The sequence below is a fragment of the Larus michahellis genome, chromosome 6 (genome assembly GCF_964199755.1).
Source record: "Larus michahellis chromosome 6, bLarMic1.1, whole genome shotgun sequence".
Taxonomy (NCBI): Eukaryota; Metazoa; Chordata; class Aves; order Charadriiformes; family Laridae; genus Larus; species Larus michahellis.
Window position 1 is genome coordinate 28516603 of NC_133901.1, and position 16629 is coordinate 28533231.

The 16629-nt window shown below is 40.5% G+C and overlaps 1 protein-coding gene across 5 annotated transcripts in view; it reads right to left on the reverse strand.

Annotated features, from left to right (window-relative positions):
- OSTN (osteocrin) overlaps positions 1–16629 on the reverse strand; it is a 104410-nt gene that overhangs the window by 6893 nt on the left and 80888 nt on the right. For 3 of the 5 annotated variants that reach the window (XM_074591248.1, XM_074591247.1, XM_074591251.1), the window contains exon 2: positions 2706–2804. In XM_074591248.1, coding sequence (XP_074447349.1) covers positions 2706–2804 — 99 coding nt within the window. Of the gene's footprint in view, positions 1–2705; positions 2805–9752; positions 10511–16629 lie in introns of those variants that run through there. The other 2 variants (XM_074591250.1, XM_074591252.1) reach the window with 1 other exon arrangement.

Sequence of the window (16629 nt, forward strand, 5' to 3'; positions counted from 1 at the left end):
CAATGCTTTAAAACAAAGTTCCTTCTGTGAAACGTGGCCATTTTCCACTCACAGGAGTTTGCCATAAAAGGTTGTGATATTTTTTTGATAGAATTACACTCATCTTCATTATTATTACAAGAATTATCAAAACGTATTGCTTCACAAAGCCTGTTTTTGTAGACCAGCCCACTATCCCTCTCTCAGCAGTGTGATGAGTATCAGTTATAGCATGAGCTGAGTAATTTAATCCTTTTTAAAAATGCAGTCACCATTACCAGACTCCAATATCCGTCCTGATATTTTTCAGAAAACTGATTTTCACTTTTTAATGCTAGTAAACAGTAATGAAAACTTACACAGAACTTTCCATACAAAGCTGACAAATTAATGAATTGTTATGCAAAAAATATCCCAAGATAAACTTACTCAGCACTGACATTTAAAGAATTTATGCAGTAACACTATGGGGGGAGGAGGAAAGGAAAAAACAGTATGTTGGTTTAACACAGAATTTTGAACCTTGGTTATGACATTAGGCTTAACACCTTTTCAAAACTAAACTAGATTTCGCTATCCAGAATAGCTGAGAATATTGGAGTCTATCAAGAGAGAAATGGAACAAGTCAAAGTGAAATATTTGCTTTGCAAATGACAGAAAAATATAGGGCAGCAGCTAGTCTATGAAAGCAGGCGTCAAGCTCAAATCATTCTCTCTTCAGACGAAATGTTTGCTGTCTTGCTCCACTTCATCTTCATGGAAATAGAGAAAAATTTCTAATCAAAACTTTTATTGTATGCCTTGAAGCACGTTTTCCTCTATCTTTAGAAGCACACCACTAACTTTCTTATTCATACACAGTGAGTTCAGTACAAATGTAAAGCAAGCCATTGCACGGGTGATGTAATATGCCTGTATCTACTGGGTCCATACCATAGTTGTGGTGACGACATTTCCCACTACTGATGGGTGGCATAACTGGTGGTGGAGCGTATAAAACTGTGATCTTTACGTAAGGAAGAGCATATGCCCACGATGATCATACAAATGATGTCGCACTGTTAGTGCTTTTGTACAGAATCTCATATTGTCGTCTGACTTTACTTTTTACGAGCCTCAAGTGCACTGAACAATCCTTTCTGTTCCCTTTCAGGGTTATAAAACTTTCATAGAGGTTTGCAACAAAATTATGCCTTTAAAAAAGGCTGAACTCTCCCCTCTGGTTAGTGGGGATAAATATCTACAATAACACTTGAAACTATAAGGTAAAAAATAGCCTCTGCTCTTGAGTACTTTGTGCAGTCCCGCTTACTTTGTCTTAAAAAGGATATAAGAGAATTATAAAGATACAGTTAAAATGACAATCAGAAGTAGACAACAGTTTTCCCATGGTGAACCACTGAAGAAAGCACGACTTCACAGACAAGCAGAGAGATGAGTGTGGGGCGCAGGGGATAAAGTGGAGGGTTTGTAAACTTACAAACAACAGAGGTGAATAAAGACTAGTAATTTTTTCCTGAAGAAAAAGAGCTCCCCAGTCCACCCAGTGAAGTCACCAGATGGTGGATTTAAAATAAATATAAGGAGCTACATTTAAACACAGCACATGGTGTTTGCCAAAGGACGTCATGGATACCGAGATTTTTAACTGTTTCAAAGACAAATTCAGGCCCATCAGCAGCTAAAACATGCCCTGGTCCAGTGCATGTCTCTGGATCAGGAAGTTTCTGAAGATGTTCTTGTATTTTTTTCACAAAAACCTGTCACTGATAGAGACAGGATACCAGACCCCTGTGGCACCGGAACAGCAGCCGCTGCAGCACTGCTGTGGGGAGTGGTTCCCCCAAGCCCTATTTTCTATAACAAGTATTATTTTGTACAATTAGGGCATGCTCACTTGAAGACAGAGAGCAAGGCAGAAGGATCCATCAGTATTCTTCAGTATGCATTTAACTTTAAGCTGATATTAAAAACCTATGTAAAGACCCTTCAGCCAAACAGTCCTACTTTGGTAAAACTTTTAAATTCCTGATATTTTTATGGCATGAAACCGTTACATAAATACCTTTCCTGTCAGACCTGCTTTATGTCAAGATGACATGAAAAAAGAAAATGCATTAGAAGCCTTTTCAGGTGCAACATCTGCATATCATATTGGATGAAACGTGAGACAGTTCTTCCATTTCATCTGCCGCTTTCCTTCAAAGTTTAGGCAAGTTATTTTGCACCTTCCCTTTCCTGGTCTATTCTGTCTCCTTTAATTTGTAACTTTAGTGTAGGTGGTCTTCTCTCAGGGATCTCCTCATGGCTTCTGAAAGCTGCAGACTTCTCCTGCTATTATTTATCTTTAAGAAAAATGAAACCTTCCTTTCAGTGTTAGAAGAGTTTGCTTCCCCCCTCCATCACCTCCTTCCCCTCTTTGGGAAGTTTTCTATCCAAAGTCACTGGACAATGTTTTAACACACAGAAAATCCCACGGTGCTTCACGAGAGGTTGAGTGAATGTGAGTGAGACTTCCTTCTGTCTGTCCTCCCAGAGACATGCAATTTGCATCATTCTTTTCACTGGGGAAGTTGTCCTGCTCCTGCTTTGCCCTCACTGAGTCAATACTGACCATTCACCTTGCGGCACAGTTTGGAGACCATGGTGTCTTCCACACTCTGTGGCCAAGAATAACCAGTGGAAGAGCAGCCTTATGTGACAACAACCAGAAACATTCACCTACCTCTGGCGCTGCCTCCGCGAGGAGCACTGAGCTAGAGTGCCACTGCAGCAGGGTAATCACAAGGGCCAAATGCACCACGACAAGCTGGAACTGCAGCATCTGCAAAAGAGAACAATCTATTAATGGTTTCACAGATGCATTCCCAACTTCCCGGAGAAACCTTCTTCCAAAGGTCTTTAAGAAGTGCAAGCAAAGGGACATTCTGTTCCCATGGCTGTTAATATGCTTTATTTTACAGAGCCACTCCGTAAATCCCAGATAGTGCCAGTTGAGAGCCCTTCACCTCTGGGTGCAGAATCAGCTCCCTCCTCTTTGCTCTCTTACAGCCCTGTGAATCTTTTCATTCCTTTTCTGCACAACGGCCCAGTCCTTGCAGTGGTAAGAGTGATGAATGCAAACATGCGTTAAAAGCAGATGAACCAGACACTTGCCTGTAAGCAGGGGACTTTGGCTTGTAGCCACCCGGGTTGACCCTGACCTCCTCGCGTGCTCGACAGGTGCCTGAAGCTGTTACAGAAATCACGCACCTCCCCAGCAACATTTTGAAAGCAAGGCTACATTTCACCAGTTCTCAACGTGAGTTAATGGTATCCACAACTTCCAGGATTTTCTTGGGATCCTGGGGTAAAGTGATTCAGCTCCCACACCTGGGAAAAACTGACACAGGGATCCATTGCTTGGACTGGTGGTGTTCTGACCACCTCCCACAGCTGTAGAACTGATGTCAGTGAGAACTGGGCTGGGACCTCTAGTGCCAAAGGCATCTGCTAATTTGCTGATTACTCTTTCTCCAGGTCCTGCCCCAGATTATAATTCAAGCCTGATCATGCTGACTCTCTCCTTGGCAAAAGCAGAGATAGAGAGAGTGTATAAATACATTTCTGTGATGTATGATAGTTGTTTTACCCTCTGCATAGAAAATTTCCCATTCGATCAGGTAGAAAACACATGGTAAAAAACATTTGGCTTTGTACTTTTTCCCCACACTGCAAAGGAGAAAAGCCACAAAAGTGTTTGGAGTCCAGTTTTAAAAAGTGAAGATATGACATTTGTAGTGTTGTTTCTTGAAACTCCGTTTCTTGCTTGGCTTTTAAAATACATTTTACATGTGTTTCTGTTATTTGGTTACCCCGTTATAGATTTTTTTTTTTCCCTCAATATTGTCCATGAGGGATCAGCAGCGAGGAAGAAAGCTGCTGGTTATTCTGTAGGGGCGAAGCAGACACAGTTCACTGGAATCAAAGGACAAAGACAAAGCAGTAAGCCAGGTGGTACTGCTGTCTCTCAGTCCGATGGCAACAGCCATTAACATCAGACAAGGGTCTGTGTGGATGTTTTTAAAGCTGAAACCCTCTACAATGTATATTTTTGTATGTGGGTGTGCATTGAAATTTGAAGTAGTCGTCTACTACCTTCACAGGTAACCACATCCTGATTATCTGGATACAGAGACATAAAAATAAATGGCAAGGTTAAAAACACATGTTTCTTATGATTTAAGGTCTATGCTGGTATTCATTCAACCCAAAGACCAAAGAGATAAAAATAGCAACTGGTACACTAATCAAAATAAACATTAAGGCACCTGCAACACAAAAGACATTTGATTAACTGGTCAGAACTTGACGCCAGCGAAATTAGAAGCAGAGGAAATTGCAAGGACTTGAAGCTTGGCTCTAGTTCCCATGGAAATAAGTAGCTAAGAAGCAATGTCACTGGTTTAAAAGGGAGCAAAACTTAAGTCCAGCAAGATCCTGTTGTGCTGATTTTCACATGGTACTGCGACCAAGGTGGGAGAAAGAAGCAGGTTTGGTCTAGTGCAGCAGTTTAGCTCTAGAAAAGCATTTGCAAAACTAAGAGTGCAATGAGGACTATGTAAACACACGTCTTCTGCCAGTCTGTCACTTTGCTTTCCACCTTCAGCCATGTCATAGGCTCTTTGTTGTTCCAACCAGTCGTTGCTTTTTCTCCTTGGGCTCATCTGTTGCAATTGGGTAAGCAGAGCCCTCCTGCCAAAAGGGGCCTTCCCAGCCATGCCCTGGTTATTGCTTCACCCCATCCGCGTTTTACCTTGCCCCATTCCAAGAGAGACCTACAGCAAAGCTTGGCAGTATTTGTTACTGAAGGAGAACAACCAAAGCTCTGACAGCCACCTTCTTTCTTGAGAAACCTTGAATTTCCAGCTTTCTTCTGAAAAACTCTTCATCACAAATTTCACAGAGCTAGGTCAAGGGATGGGGGTATAATTCCATGTCTTTCATATCTCAGGGTCTGTTGTTATCTGACATAAAATATGGTTTACCCTTCACTAAATGCAACTGCAAGTCTGAGATTCAGACATATTTATGTGGTTTAGTGATATTTGAGCTTGAAATGTGTCAAAACTAAAATTCCTCATATAATTAGGTATCTTTGTTGCAAGTCCAATTAAAATAAAATTAAAGATAAAAGAGAGAACATTATTCTACCTTATCAAAGCAGGATAAACATTCAAAACTTTTTCTTAGGAATCTATGCAGAGCCATTTTCCAAGAAAAGATCACAAGAAAGCAAAATTCTTTACTAAACAGAAACTGTTAAGTGCCCAACATCAAACCAAAGGACTTAAAAGATGTTTTTCTTTAAAAGAAAAAAAAAAAACAACAACAAAACCCAAAATGACATCCTGAAGATAAGTGGGCTGAACAAACCCCAGACAGCGTGCAATTCATCACCAAGCTCCAAACCCATTGCCTGTCAAAAATGGTAACAGCTGTCATTGTTCTTACCCATTTGAACTATCATATTTCACATTACTGTGGAGATTACTCCGCAAGTATAAATCACAAGAGCTTTATTTTTCTTGCTGGCCTGTTAGCAAGAGAGCCGAGGCAAGACATCATGCCTTGCACTGTAATCTTTCACTTCAGCTGCTGCTCTGTATTGATGACTCTGCTCGGCTTGTTGCAACACCAGCAGGGGACATGCCGGAGCTCACCTGCAAATGAGGACCTTGTTCTTGCAATAAGCACGTTGTGGCTGAGCCTAGAAACCCTTGGGTTTTTGTGCTGCGTGCTCTGATACTGACCCGATGCAGAGCCAAGGCATGACTGTCCCATAGGCACTGGGAAGCTCCTGGCAGCGCTCATTAGGACTCCAGTCCTTCTGCTATATGAGCACTGGGATGGTACTGGCGAGCCTCCATCACCTGGTAGCCATGAGGGTTTCTCACACCACACAGATTCCAGCCAGCTGGGGGAAATCACGGCTGTGTCTGCGAGCCCATTTCTGAGATATTCTGTTGCTGCTTCAAAGCCACAAAATAGAATATTAACTGCTGCTACCTATCTTAATCAAAGGCACCACTGAGTCATAACTGGCCTCACCAGGCTTGGATTGGACACCTGATGGGACTCTACTTTAGGGCAAATAAAATTATGATGGATGAGTATCTTACCAAAAGAATAATTTATAAATAGCTTGTACAAAGCTCTGAGAATAAGTCCGCTCTGGCTGAAACAATTTTTTTCCACTTTTAAAAGTTGTAGCATGGATACTCTGAGCGTATTCGTTACCACAAAGCTGAAAATATACGCATACCAGCAGTCTTGGTGATTTCAGAAGCTCTTAAGGGACCCTGTATATCTCAAGTATCATTTTCTAGTCATGTAAATATCAAAGGGAGAAAAATCAAAACAAATCCCACCCTTAGAAATAAAAAAGCAGAGTCCAAAAATAGGTTAGAGTGGTGTTTTTGCTCTCATCCCACAGACGAGATATGGAACGCTTTTTACACAGTGCTTTCTAAAAAGATACTGAAGCAAGACATTGAAGCATGGGACTTAGTGACAAAATGAAATGTAAGCAGTGTCACACACTCTGTGTTATTAATAATGTGTTTTCTGGAGTAGGTGTAGATTTTTAAACAATGCCATATATTTTATTAGATGTATGGTACCATGTATTTTATGAGATATATGGTACTGACACTGTCAACTTCTACAATATAAACTTCCCTCTATTTTCATTTTCCTGACTATGTAGATAAATAGATGCAGGTAGGTTTCATCGGATGTAAACAGAGGGAACTTAGAATTCATGAAGTTATGCAAGAGGCATAAGACTAGTGATTTTGAGAAAATGTCTAGGTATTTCTGTGTCCCACGTTAAACATTTTGTCTGAGAGTATTTCAAGGCCAAGGATGTTCCACTTTCTGAAATGAAGCTCCCATAAGATTTCTCAGGAAGGCACTTCAGATTAGTCATTGCTTTTCAAAGCTTTCATTTCAATAACTGTGTTCACTGTAACGATATAATTTCCAGTGTTTGGTGATATGAAAATATGTTAGGACCACGACAGTCATCTTTGCCCGTATTTTACTGAAGTATCTACTGTAAATGCTGACTCAGCTGTTGATAGCTGCACCTTTTGTAGACGCAAATGCGGTCAGAGGATGCTCAAGTATGCAACTGTTCCTACCATCTGTGCTCAGATAAAACAGATTCAACGATGGCTTAGTCCCTGCAGGGCTTGACTAGAGTCAAGACCCTGCCCATGGAAGGAGCAAAGGTTGCGGGAGCAGCACACAGATCGCACGGCTTGTGCGAAGAAATGCTGAAAGTGTGGCACTCGAGTTCCCATGCAGAGTACAGAAACTGTACAAAGGAACACAGACCTACTGGGACGCATTCTTTTAACAGACACAAGCATGAATCAAGAAACAATTAACTGTCACACGTGCACCAACACTTGTGGAAGACTAGTCAGTCACTGTCCTCATCTCATTTGAATAAAGAGCATGAAACCAAATGGACATGCAGAACAAATAAGGAAGCTTCTCTTTAGAATGGGCAGGAAGGAGACAAGTTGGACACCTTGCAAAACCGACTACACTGTCTAATAAAACCATTTTTAGTTACAGATTTTAGAAATTTAAAACCCCAAACTCACTTCAATGCCATAAAAGTAGGAAACCATGAAGCAGGAGACACAAACAGAAGTGGTAAAACCCATCTAGAAGCCTAGGAACTATTGAATTAGGACACGATAAAGTGTATGGAAAACAAAACATTATTAGACTATTTTTCATTGCCAACAGACTCTCAACCCTATACTATTTATGTATATACACTGACTGAACATGACAACTTTTCTTAACATTTCTAACAACTTTACATTTAGCTTCCTTCCTTCATCTTTAGCATGAGAACTAAAAACTATTCATTGTTAGAGTGCCATCTTCAGCATTTAAAGTAAAAATAAGAAACCTTTCTATCAATAAAAATCAAGAAATATATTGTGTTTTTCTATATTAGAAAAATCATCTCCTTTCCCAACAGCATTGGAGTGATACGTGGAAGTTCTTCATACCTGGTATGAAGAGTGTATTATCAGAATATGTTATCTATATAAATACATAGCCCATTTAAAGGCCAGTTAAAATAGCCTTCAAGATATGCCTTCAAGATAAGCTCTTAGGAGACAAGAATGGCATTGGAATTTCTTAACAAGAGAATCAAACACCGATGCAGATTTACTGGATAAACACTTAAATGTTCTGATCAAGGATATCAACTGAAGAAGCAAAGTCAATTGCTTGGTGAAGATGCATTGCAAATGGAAATTAGGGAGTAATCTGTTTCTCTGGGCTGACTAAGATGAAAAGGAAAGCTGCAATCACTTGCAATCTTTGGCAGGGTCAATCAAGACACCTCTTACAACTGTTGTATGGTTCAAATTTTTAAATTTGCTGTTTAAGAAGCCCAGGGAAGTATAGTTGTCATTCACTCAAAGAGTGAAAATGCAGCCCTAATCTGCTGAAATCAGCGCAGCAGGTATTTGTAAATAATGAAGAACACCTGGTCCAGCCAGATATATTTTGCTGCTTTCCCATCATTAACACCATAGATTTCCGTGGTTGTTTGGGTTTTTTCTCCCTGATATTCAAAGTATTTTACAAGGAAAGTAAGTTGAGCTGCATTTTGAATACAGGTGGGCAGAGACAGATAAATGTAATAATTTGCTCCAGGCTTCCTGAGTGAATCAGTTGGTAGGGGCACAAAATGTCCCTGCGGTTCCTCTGCTTCCAGCTCTGCACTCCCCAGGAGAGGACAGCCATTCCGAATTGAAAAGCCACGTAAGGAAAGCTAAAGGCACTGTGAGCTTGTACTTCAAAAATTAGTGGATTCTGAACTTTATTGTAGCCTCTGGACATCTAAACCAAAGGTTATTCACATGTATTTACTTGTACATCTCCAGTCTGGGAGGCAAAAAATCCCCACTGAAATAGTTTTGAACTCCAAATGGAGAAATTACAATGATTATCACTGAATCAGAATCTGCCTTCATCTACAGTGGTACAAAGCTGAAGTAGTCAGATCACTGGATAATGATAATTACTCTGTTAGTGTAGGAATGTTTTTGCAGGGTTATTCTATTATTGTAGGAACGTGGCAGAATCTGGATCTACACTTATCTAATAAAACCCTTTTGCAGAACCATAAATTATTTTCCTAAATGGTTTATCTTGTGCTTTAAAATATATTATATGCAGCCAACTTGTCTACCACATATGGTATTTAGTAATGCAAAGGAACTACTCTGTCATAGTTCTTCAACTTATTTTAAGAAGTAATATGCATTTGACAATAACATATACAGAGGAAAATCCATAACAATACATACAGACAGCACAACAGTTTACTACAAAGCACTGCAAAAGCATGAAACTAACTAGTCACCGTGGTAAAAAGCACTAACACATCTTGTTCAAATATTGGCTGATTAACTGAAGGAAATAAGTTTCCACTGAATATTATTAGTTCAGTTTTAGTAGCAAAAATACTAGGTGATAGGCATCTTATTATCTTAATCTCAAACTGGAAAAAGAAGCTGTGCTTTTCCCGTCAGACATGGGCATGTGTATACCTTGTGCATGCCTGTTAATGCAAAAAAACTTGAAAAAAAAAAAAATAAAAGGAAGAAAGCACAGAAGGGAAGAAAGCTTCTGTAAACAGAGCAGAAGACACAAAACATCCCCAACCCATCTCTGTCCTCACTCCTCTTACCTTGCATTGGATACAAGCAATTCCAACCTTAATAGTCCTGCTATGTTCTTCCCCCTAACTTATCCCTAATGTTCAGCTTGCTTTCAGAGTTTTTATAGTCTCTGCTGTAGGCTACAAACTCCAATCCCTGCCTTTGCTTTCTCTTACATCATTTCTAAAGATTTTCCACTGATCCTTGCCCTAAACCTTTCTCTGTCCTGCACTCTCACACACATACTTGCCTCACATTTGTTATATTTATTGCTCTGATCAAGATGATTAGGTTAAAATTAAAGGTCTAGGGTTTTGTGTTGGTTTTTGTTGTTTTTTTTTTCTTTTTTCTTTCAAGATTCAGACAGTCATGGGAGTAGAAAGATTTTCAGCAGCATCACCATTCCTCTAACCTCTCACTTTTGCAAACTGTAATACAGAAACTTGATGTCCTGATTTATTATTTTTTTGAGCTTTATTTCTTTGGGACAACAGGAATAATTTTAGAAGGACGGCATTAACATCAGGAAGAAATTAATTAGTGCATTTTTACTAGACCAACACTATTGTGAGATAAGCATTAGAAAAGGAGTGTGTTTTGTAAAGCAAGCCACAAGAACTTAAGTCTTTCAGACACTTCATTTCAGTTACTGAAATGATTGTAAAGTGAGCTATGAAGCTGCCTATCTTCTCTTCCCTGGCGGTACCAGAAGACCTATTTCTTCCCCTGTTTGCCTCACTAGGATATGTCTATCTTCTCTCTTGCCTTCTTTTTTTTTTAATCTCAGTTTTTAATTGATTCACACAGCAATTGTAGATCCATTTGGGGGTCTAAAATTCCGACCTGTGCAGGCTCCTTAACAGTTAATTCATAGTGACTTTATTCTCTCAACAGATAGGCACAGTACTGTCAAAATAGTTTTCACTCCAACTTGCCAAAAGCTCTTCCTACAAGCAACTGACAGTAAAAGCAAATTTCAAATGCAGCTTTGCAATAAGTGGGAAAAATTTGCCAGCCAAGGAGCAAATGCTTTGATTTCAACATCTGTCTTGATCAGAGTGATTAGAGAAAGACAAGAGTTTAATCATATTATCACACAGCTCATTTCCCAGATGAAGATGGCCACAGAATTTTGCAGAGCTGACTTCAAGTGCCAAATCAGGAAAGTTCATTGCAAAGCATGTTTTTGCCACACTCCCTGACTGAGGTATCAGAGATGGGGGGGGTGGGGAAAGTCAACGGAGAATGAGAGCCTGGTTTTGATCATGAGCACAACACAGATGTACAGTCCCAGAGAACAAGGAGAGGCAAAGCAAGTAATTCTACAGCATCTCAGTGCAGGCAGGTGTAGGACTATGGCCTAGCGTAGCGCCGCAGAAACACGCATTAGCCACGTGCGCACCCACCTCAGGCTGGAGCAGGCAGGATGGGACTGTTGTCCACTGCAGGGCAAAACAGGACAGGGATGGCAGCTGTAGAGGTCCAAATGGGCTCTGTGGACACTACAGCCGCAGCAGAACCAAAAGAGCAGAGCTAAACAATGCCAGACGGCTGAAACACAGCTAAAAACTCTACCACTGGAGGAGAACTGGACTATGCTCCATTTTACAGTGCTGCCTCTGTTTAAACGGAGGCTTCTTGCTAGAAGTCCAAGGACACAGCAGTACTTGCCTGATCTGTATAAAACATGTGAGCAGGATCTCAGGAAAAAAGAGAACTATGATCTAACTACAAGATATTATTAGATTTATGGGGTACTTCTGCCACATACGACCAGGAGGTGTTGCTGACCAGCCACTGCAGTTCTGCGTGCTCAGTTTCTTTTTTTTTCTTTTTTTGTGTTGGAAAGACACAAGGCAGAACTCGCAGGCATCTACTCCTGTTGGGAGGTTTTTCCAAGTCCTACCTCAAGCTCTTTAGAGCAGGACCTCTGTAAGGCTCCATTCTGCCACCACATTTAGCGTTGATGAAGCTGGTAGGAGGCATGGCCTGTGCCACAGTGAGTAAGCTGATGACAGACAACCAAATGCTGGTAAAGTAGGCATTTCAGTATTTCACAATGCAGGGTGAAGCCTGGAGGATGGCCAAGACTCAGCCAACTGAAGCTTAGCGCCTCACAAGAGTGAGTGTGGTGGTGGGCTGCAGAAAAAGCAGGAAGAGAAATGCAGACATATTGTCATCTCCTTTGACTCAAAGAGGATGTCTAAGACCTGGTGCTAAAATTCGCTTTTAGGCCCTCCAATGATTGGTGATCCTATAACAAAGCTCCAGCCACTTTTGTACCACCTGGACCTACTGTGAGGTTGTAGTTTTTCCTGTTAGGTAAGTAATACAGACTTTTTCTATTTCCAAATGAATTTATCACCGTTCTCTTCCTACAAAATCATACAATCTAAAGGATTTCAGAAGTGGATGCTGATAGACACAACTATCATCATCTCTGACTAGGTGTGAAAGACTCGTATCTGAATAATAAGCCATCTTCATGGACTGCTACTTGACCTTAGAATAGAACATATGTTACCAGCACACTGTTTTTTTATGAAAAAAAAAAAAAAAAAGAATAGAGTGTTAGTGTTAACATTTAATTTCTTGCTCTGCATTGACTTAGATTTAGCAAGAACTTATAGATAACTTTTGGACAACTTCTAGAGAAGGCTGATAAGGAAGCTTCCCAGATAATGAAAAAAGTATATGGTGGTTACTTAGCTGGCAGAGTGCACAAGGAACAGACATCCTCAACGCTACTGTGGTTTAATTATACTTACAATATAACTAAATTAGGGCAACCAAGAGTTTGGAAGGAATCTTTATTGTCTCAACCATAAATGAATAAACAAACATAATGTGATTTTCTCAACTATGAAGACAAAACCAAAGAAAGCAGAGGAGGTAAGGATACAAGCCATGATGCTCTTTTTGTTACCATCCAAGAGAAAGACAAGCTTGCCTCCCTGCCACCCTCATGCTCTTGCAATTATTTTCTGTAATTCTTTCAATATTTTTGCAAATCAATTGAGTTAGCTCAATGTTTTCCTTAATTCCTTTCATAGACAAGTTCTTATTCAGAGAGCAGGAGTTAGCAAGGGTTCACTTGTGTAAGTGTTGAGCAATCTTGCTCTTCGTCAGCCTTGCCTCTGGAAACTATATTTGGGTTTGTCACACCTCGTCTTTAAAACCTTAGGAATAACACAGGAATATGGTGACACGCGCTTGCTAGTTTTGCTGCACCATACTTTTAATCTTTTTCTTCCACTAAAACATGTACCAGTACTGTTACGTCACTGTGGTCTCAGTCACAGAAGTCAACCCCTTCTGTCTCTAAGTTGTCCCAAGGCAACTCCACCTTCCAGCCTCTTCAAATTACATCACCCTTTCCACTGATCACTGATTGCTCACACAAGGTTGCATATTTGTCATTTATAAATCAACAAGAATAGTGCGGGGTCCAGAAAGCATCGTGGACAAAGTAGTAGACCTCTCATCATGAATTTTAAATTGAGCTGGCATGGAGTAAAGGCGTGTGACTTGATAACGTTCTGATTGCTACGATTATTCAGAGTTTCAGTGCATCATTAGAAATAGTTTAGTACTGGGTTTAGCATGGGAAATAAAGCCAACATTGCAGCTAGAAAAAGTGGATTTTTTGTTTAAGTTTTGAAAGTTTTGCCCCCAAATTCCACGAAATAATCCAAGAAGTGTTTTCTTTTCAAATGAAAACCCTAATTTATTTTTATTTTTTTATAAAGAGCTGATCTCCACAAGTCAGGTGCTCAGCTGATACTGATTCATGTGGCTCTGAGATAAACAACTGACATATTTCAAATTATGATGCCTTCAATCTATTTTTATTTCTTGAGACAATAAACTCTCCTGATAAAATTGGCCCAATTCTAACACCAGTCTGAAAGTGGATTACTGTTCCACCAGCCTAACCAATACCCAGCATTTTATAGCTCCGTCACTGGTTCAGGGAGAACGTCCAACATCACTTTTGTGCACGTATGCTCATATCTTGTCTAAAGAAGGGGAAACATTTTAAAATAACCACCACAAATTTTTAGTCAATATATAAGAGGGAATTTCAGAAACCAAGCTGATTCCCACCTATTTTCATATAGATATAGAGAGCCAGAGAGCAGATGACTCACTGTAAGACAGAACTACGGAAAAGAGACCCTGCATTAACAATGTGCACACAGGTTTTCCAATTAAAGGTACGTTCTACCTTGGAAGGAAAAACTATGTTAAGACAGTTATTTTAAAATCTGCAAGCTATCAAAGTAGCTTTTGCTGTGTCACTTCCATTTAAGATGACTCCTTGCAGCTACATAGATTTTGAGAAGCAAAACCCACTAAGTGAAGGTAGCATATAAAACTGAAGACAGTAACATTCTTCAGGAATGTTAGGCTTCCTACTAGCAGTTTCTATATATGTACTTTTAAAAAGTCCTTTGTGCTAGAATTAAGTGCTTGTGATAGGAGCTGGGTCATGACATCTAAGAATCCATAAAAAGCACTCGCAAAACAAAGCAAAAATCCCAAATAAGGACGGTTTATTGAAATGCAAGCTTTTTTTTTGTAACAGTCACGCTATGATGCAGAAGGATGTGTTTGGAAATGAAAAGGACAGTTTATCTTTTGTGCCATGCCATTGGCTTCCAGCCCAAGATGGCTGTGAGGAGTGAAGATGGCCAAGAAGAGTGACAGGGCCTTTTGTGCTATGGATACAGTGGTCCACAGGCTAATGGACGAGAGGCAATGAAACCATACAAAGGGGTCTCAAAGTACTAAGCAAATAGTAATAATTCTGGGCCAATATGAGCCTGATCCTAATTCAGACTGGCAACACATCAATTAAAATCAGTGGATTGTGTTTCCATCCCCTCTAGCTACGCTACTTGGAGTCAATGCTAAATATAAAGATAACAAACTGAGAACCAGCCCCATCTTTCTGTGCCAAGAGGGAAGCGAGGGAGAGGTGCTGGTGTTTTCACACTGCCTCCCTTGTCAAAGACACATATCCTGATGTCGCCTGTCACTGAAATAAACTCTTTTTGACCCATGAACCCTTGTAGCATGGCACATAAAGCACAGAGCAGCAAAATGTGCATCTTGGCTGCGGAGCACATATTTCAGCTCCAGAGCTAATTACCAATGTGGTAACGTAGCACAGCACTGAATGCACAGCAGCAACTTAAATTCAAAGACATGCTCACAAGAAGAAAAAATGTGTCTGTCCTGAAACTCTGTCCTGACTTCACACTTTTTTTTCACACAACCGATCACCGTTTTCTGTGCGGAGCTGAGAAGTAAATGGGAGTCTGGTTCATTGGCAGCAGGGGAAAGGCTATGGAAGAATTAAAGAAAGCAGCTAGGCAGCAAAATGATGACAATGGTCTGGGGGAAAAGGAGAAGGTGAGTGACATTCTTCAGACAGAAACCAGTGGTGTGGGAGCTGGGCAGGGCCACGCATGGACCGCTCACAACTTCAGAGGGTGCTGCAGGAAATGTTGCTGCTGGTTTCTTACCTGAGATGCAGGTAGAGGAAGATGAAGTCATGTGAAAGGTGAGGCTGGGCAGCTGTTTCTCCCTGGAAGCAATTCCTGCACTAAATTATGTTAATAAGAAAGGTACCATCCCCCCATTCCTGGCAAGCCCATCTCTGGGATGGGACCATTCTGTGCTGGAAGCCAACCAGAGCAAGCTGCTAGTGTAAACCTGGGAGGTTAGAGCAATTGATGCTGACTGACTTGATTTCCTTAATATGTACTTAATGTACTTAAATGTACTTATGGATTGGTTCCTGCAAGGAACAGCCCAAACAACTGCTGTTCTAGAAACGATCTCTGGTATTTCTAAGAATTAAAGATCTCATGACAGTTTGTAAATTCATTCTAATGCTTGGGCCAAATTCTGCTACATTACTTGGCCACGTTTCCTCTATCACTTCAACTGGACAGAAGTCTTTCCTTGGTAGACTCTGCACCTTTCTGCAACAAAGCTGTAGTTTGCTAAAAAGCTGCAGCATCGCAACTGGATTAATCCAGGATAAACCAGTAATCATCTTCAATTACAGCACAAGCATTAATCAGTCAATCACCGCCCTCTAGAGGTGGCCACTTTGCGGGTAGAGCTGCTTTGGGTTTGCTGCAAATGAATCATCTGACAGACCGAGCACTTCTGTATGCGGCAGGAGGAAGGTATTTGCTGATTAGGGTCGATCCGCGTACCGTTACAGGAACAAATTACTGAGCGCTGATCGTCAGATGCTCGATTATTCCTTCCCTCTCTTCCCTGGGAGGTCACCCAACTTGCAGCATTTTGCATTCGTGTATTTTGCAGTCATGGTACTGCAGAGAGGAGTGAAACAGACAGAGAGCTAGCTAGCTATATGACATAGCTGTAATAGAAAAGCAGTAAAAATAACCCCCAGGCTAACTTCTCTTTTCTTACAGCTTATTTTTCTCAAGCAGTGTGCATAAACTAAACCAGTGGCACAATTGCATGAATTAATTGTGTCCACACAAGCTGGATGTGTTGGTGTGACAAAAGCAGCAAGCCTTTATGTATAAACGCAACTACGCATTCTCATTTCTTTCCCTTGACTGGAATAGCCAAGAAGTTTTAAAGGGAAGATTATAAAGAGTGATGAATAGCAAGTAACGCACTATATAATCAAGTGATTAATATACCATTTTTGGTGTGCAAAGACCTCGTTTGAATAGGTGAGTATTTATTTTAGGAGAAACTTTACAGTACAGGGACTTAGCGCAAGATCCTGTAGGCAGGAATAGCTTATGGCCAGGTTTCCCCAGACACGTCCTCTTTTCCAGCTGGAAATTCTGTCTAGGTGGAATTCAGCAATTTTTCACATTTTCTTCTGGCAGGCTGTCCAGATGCGCT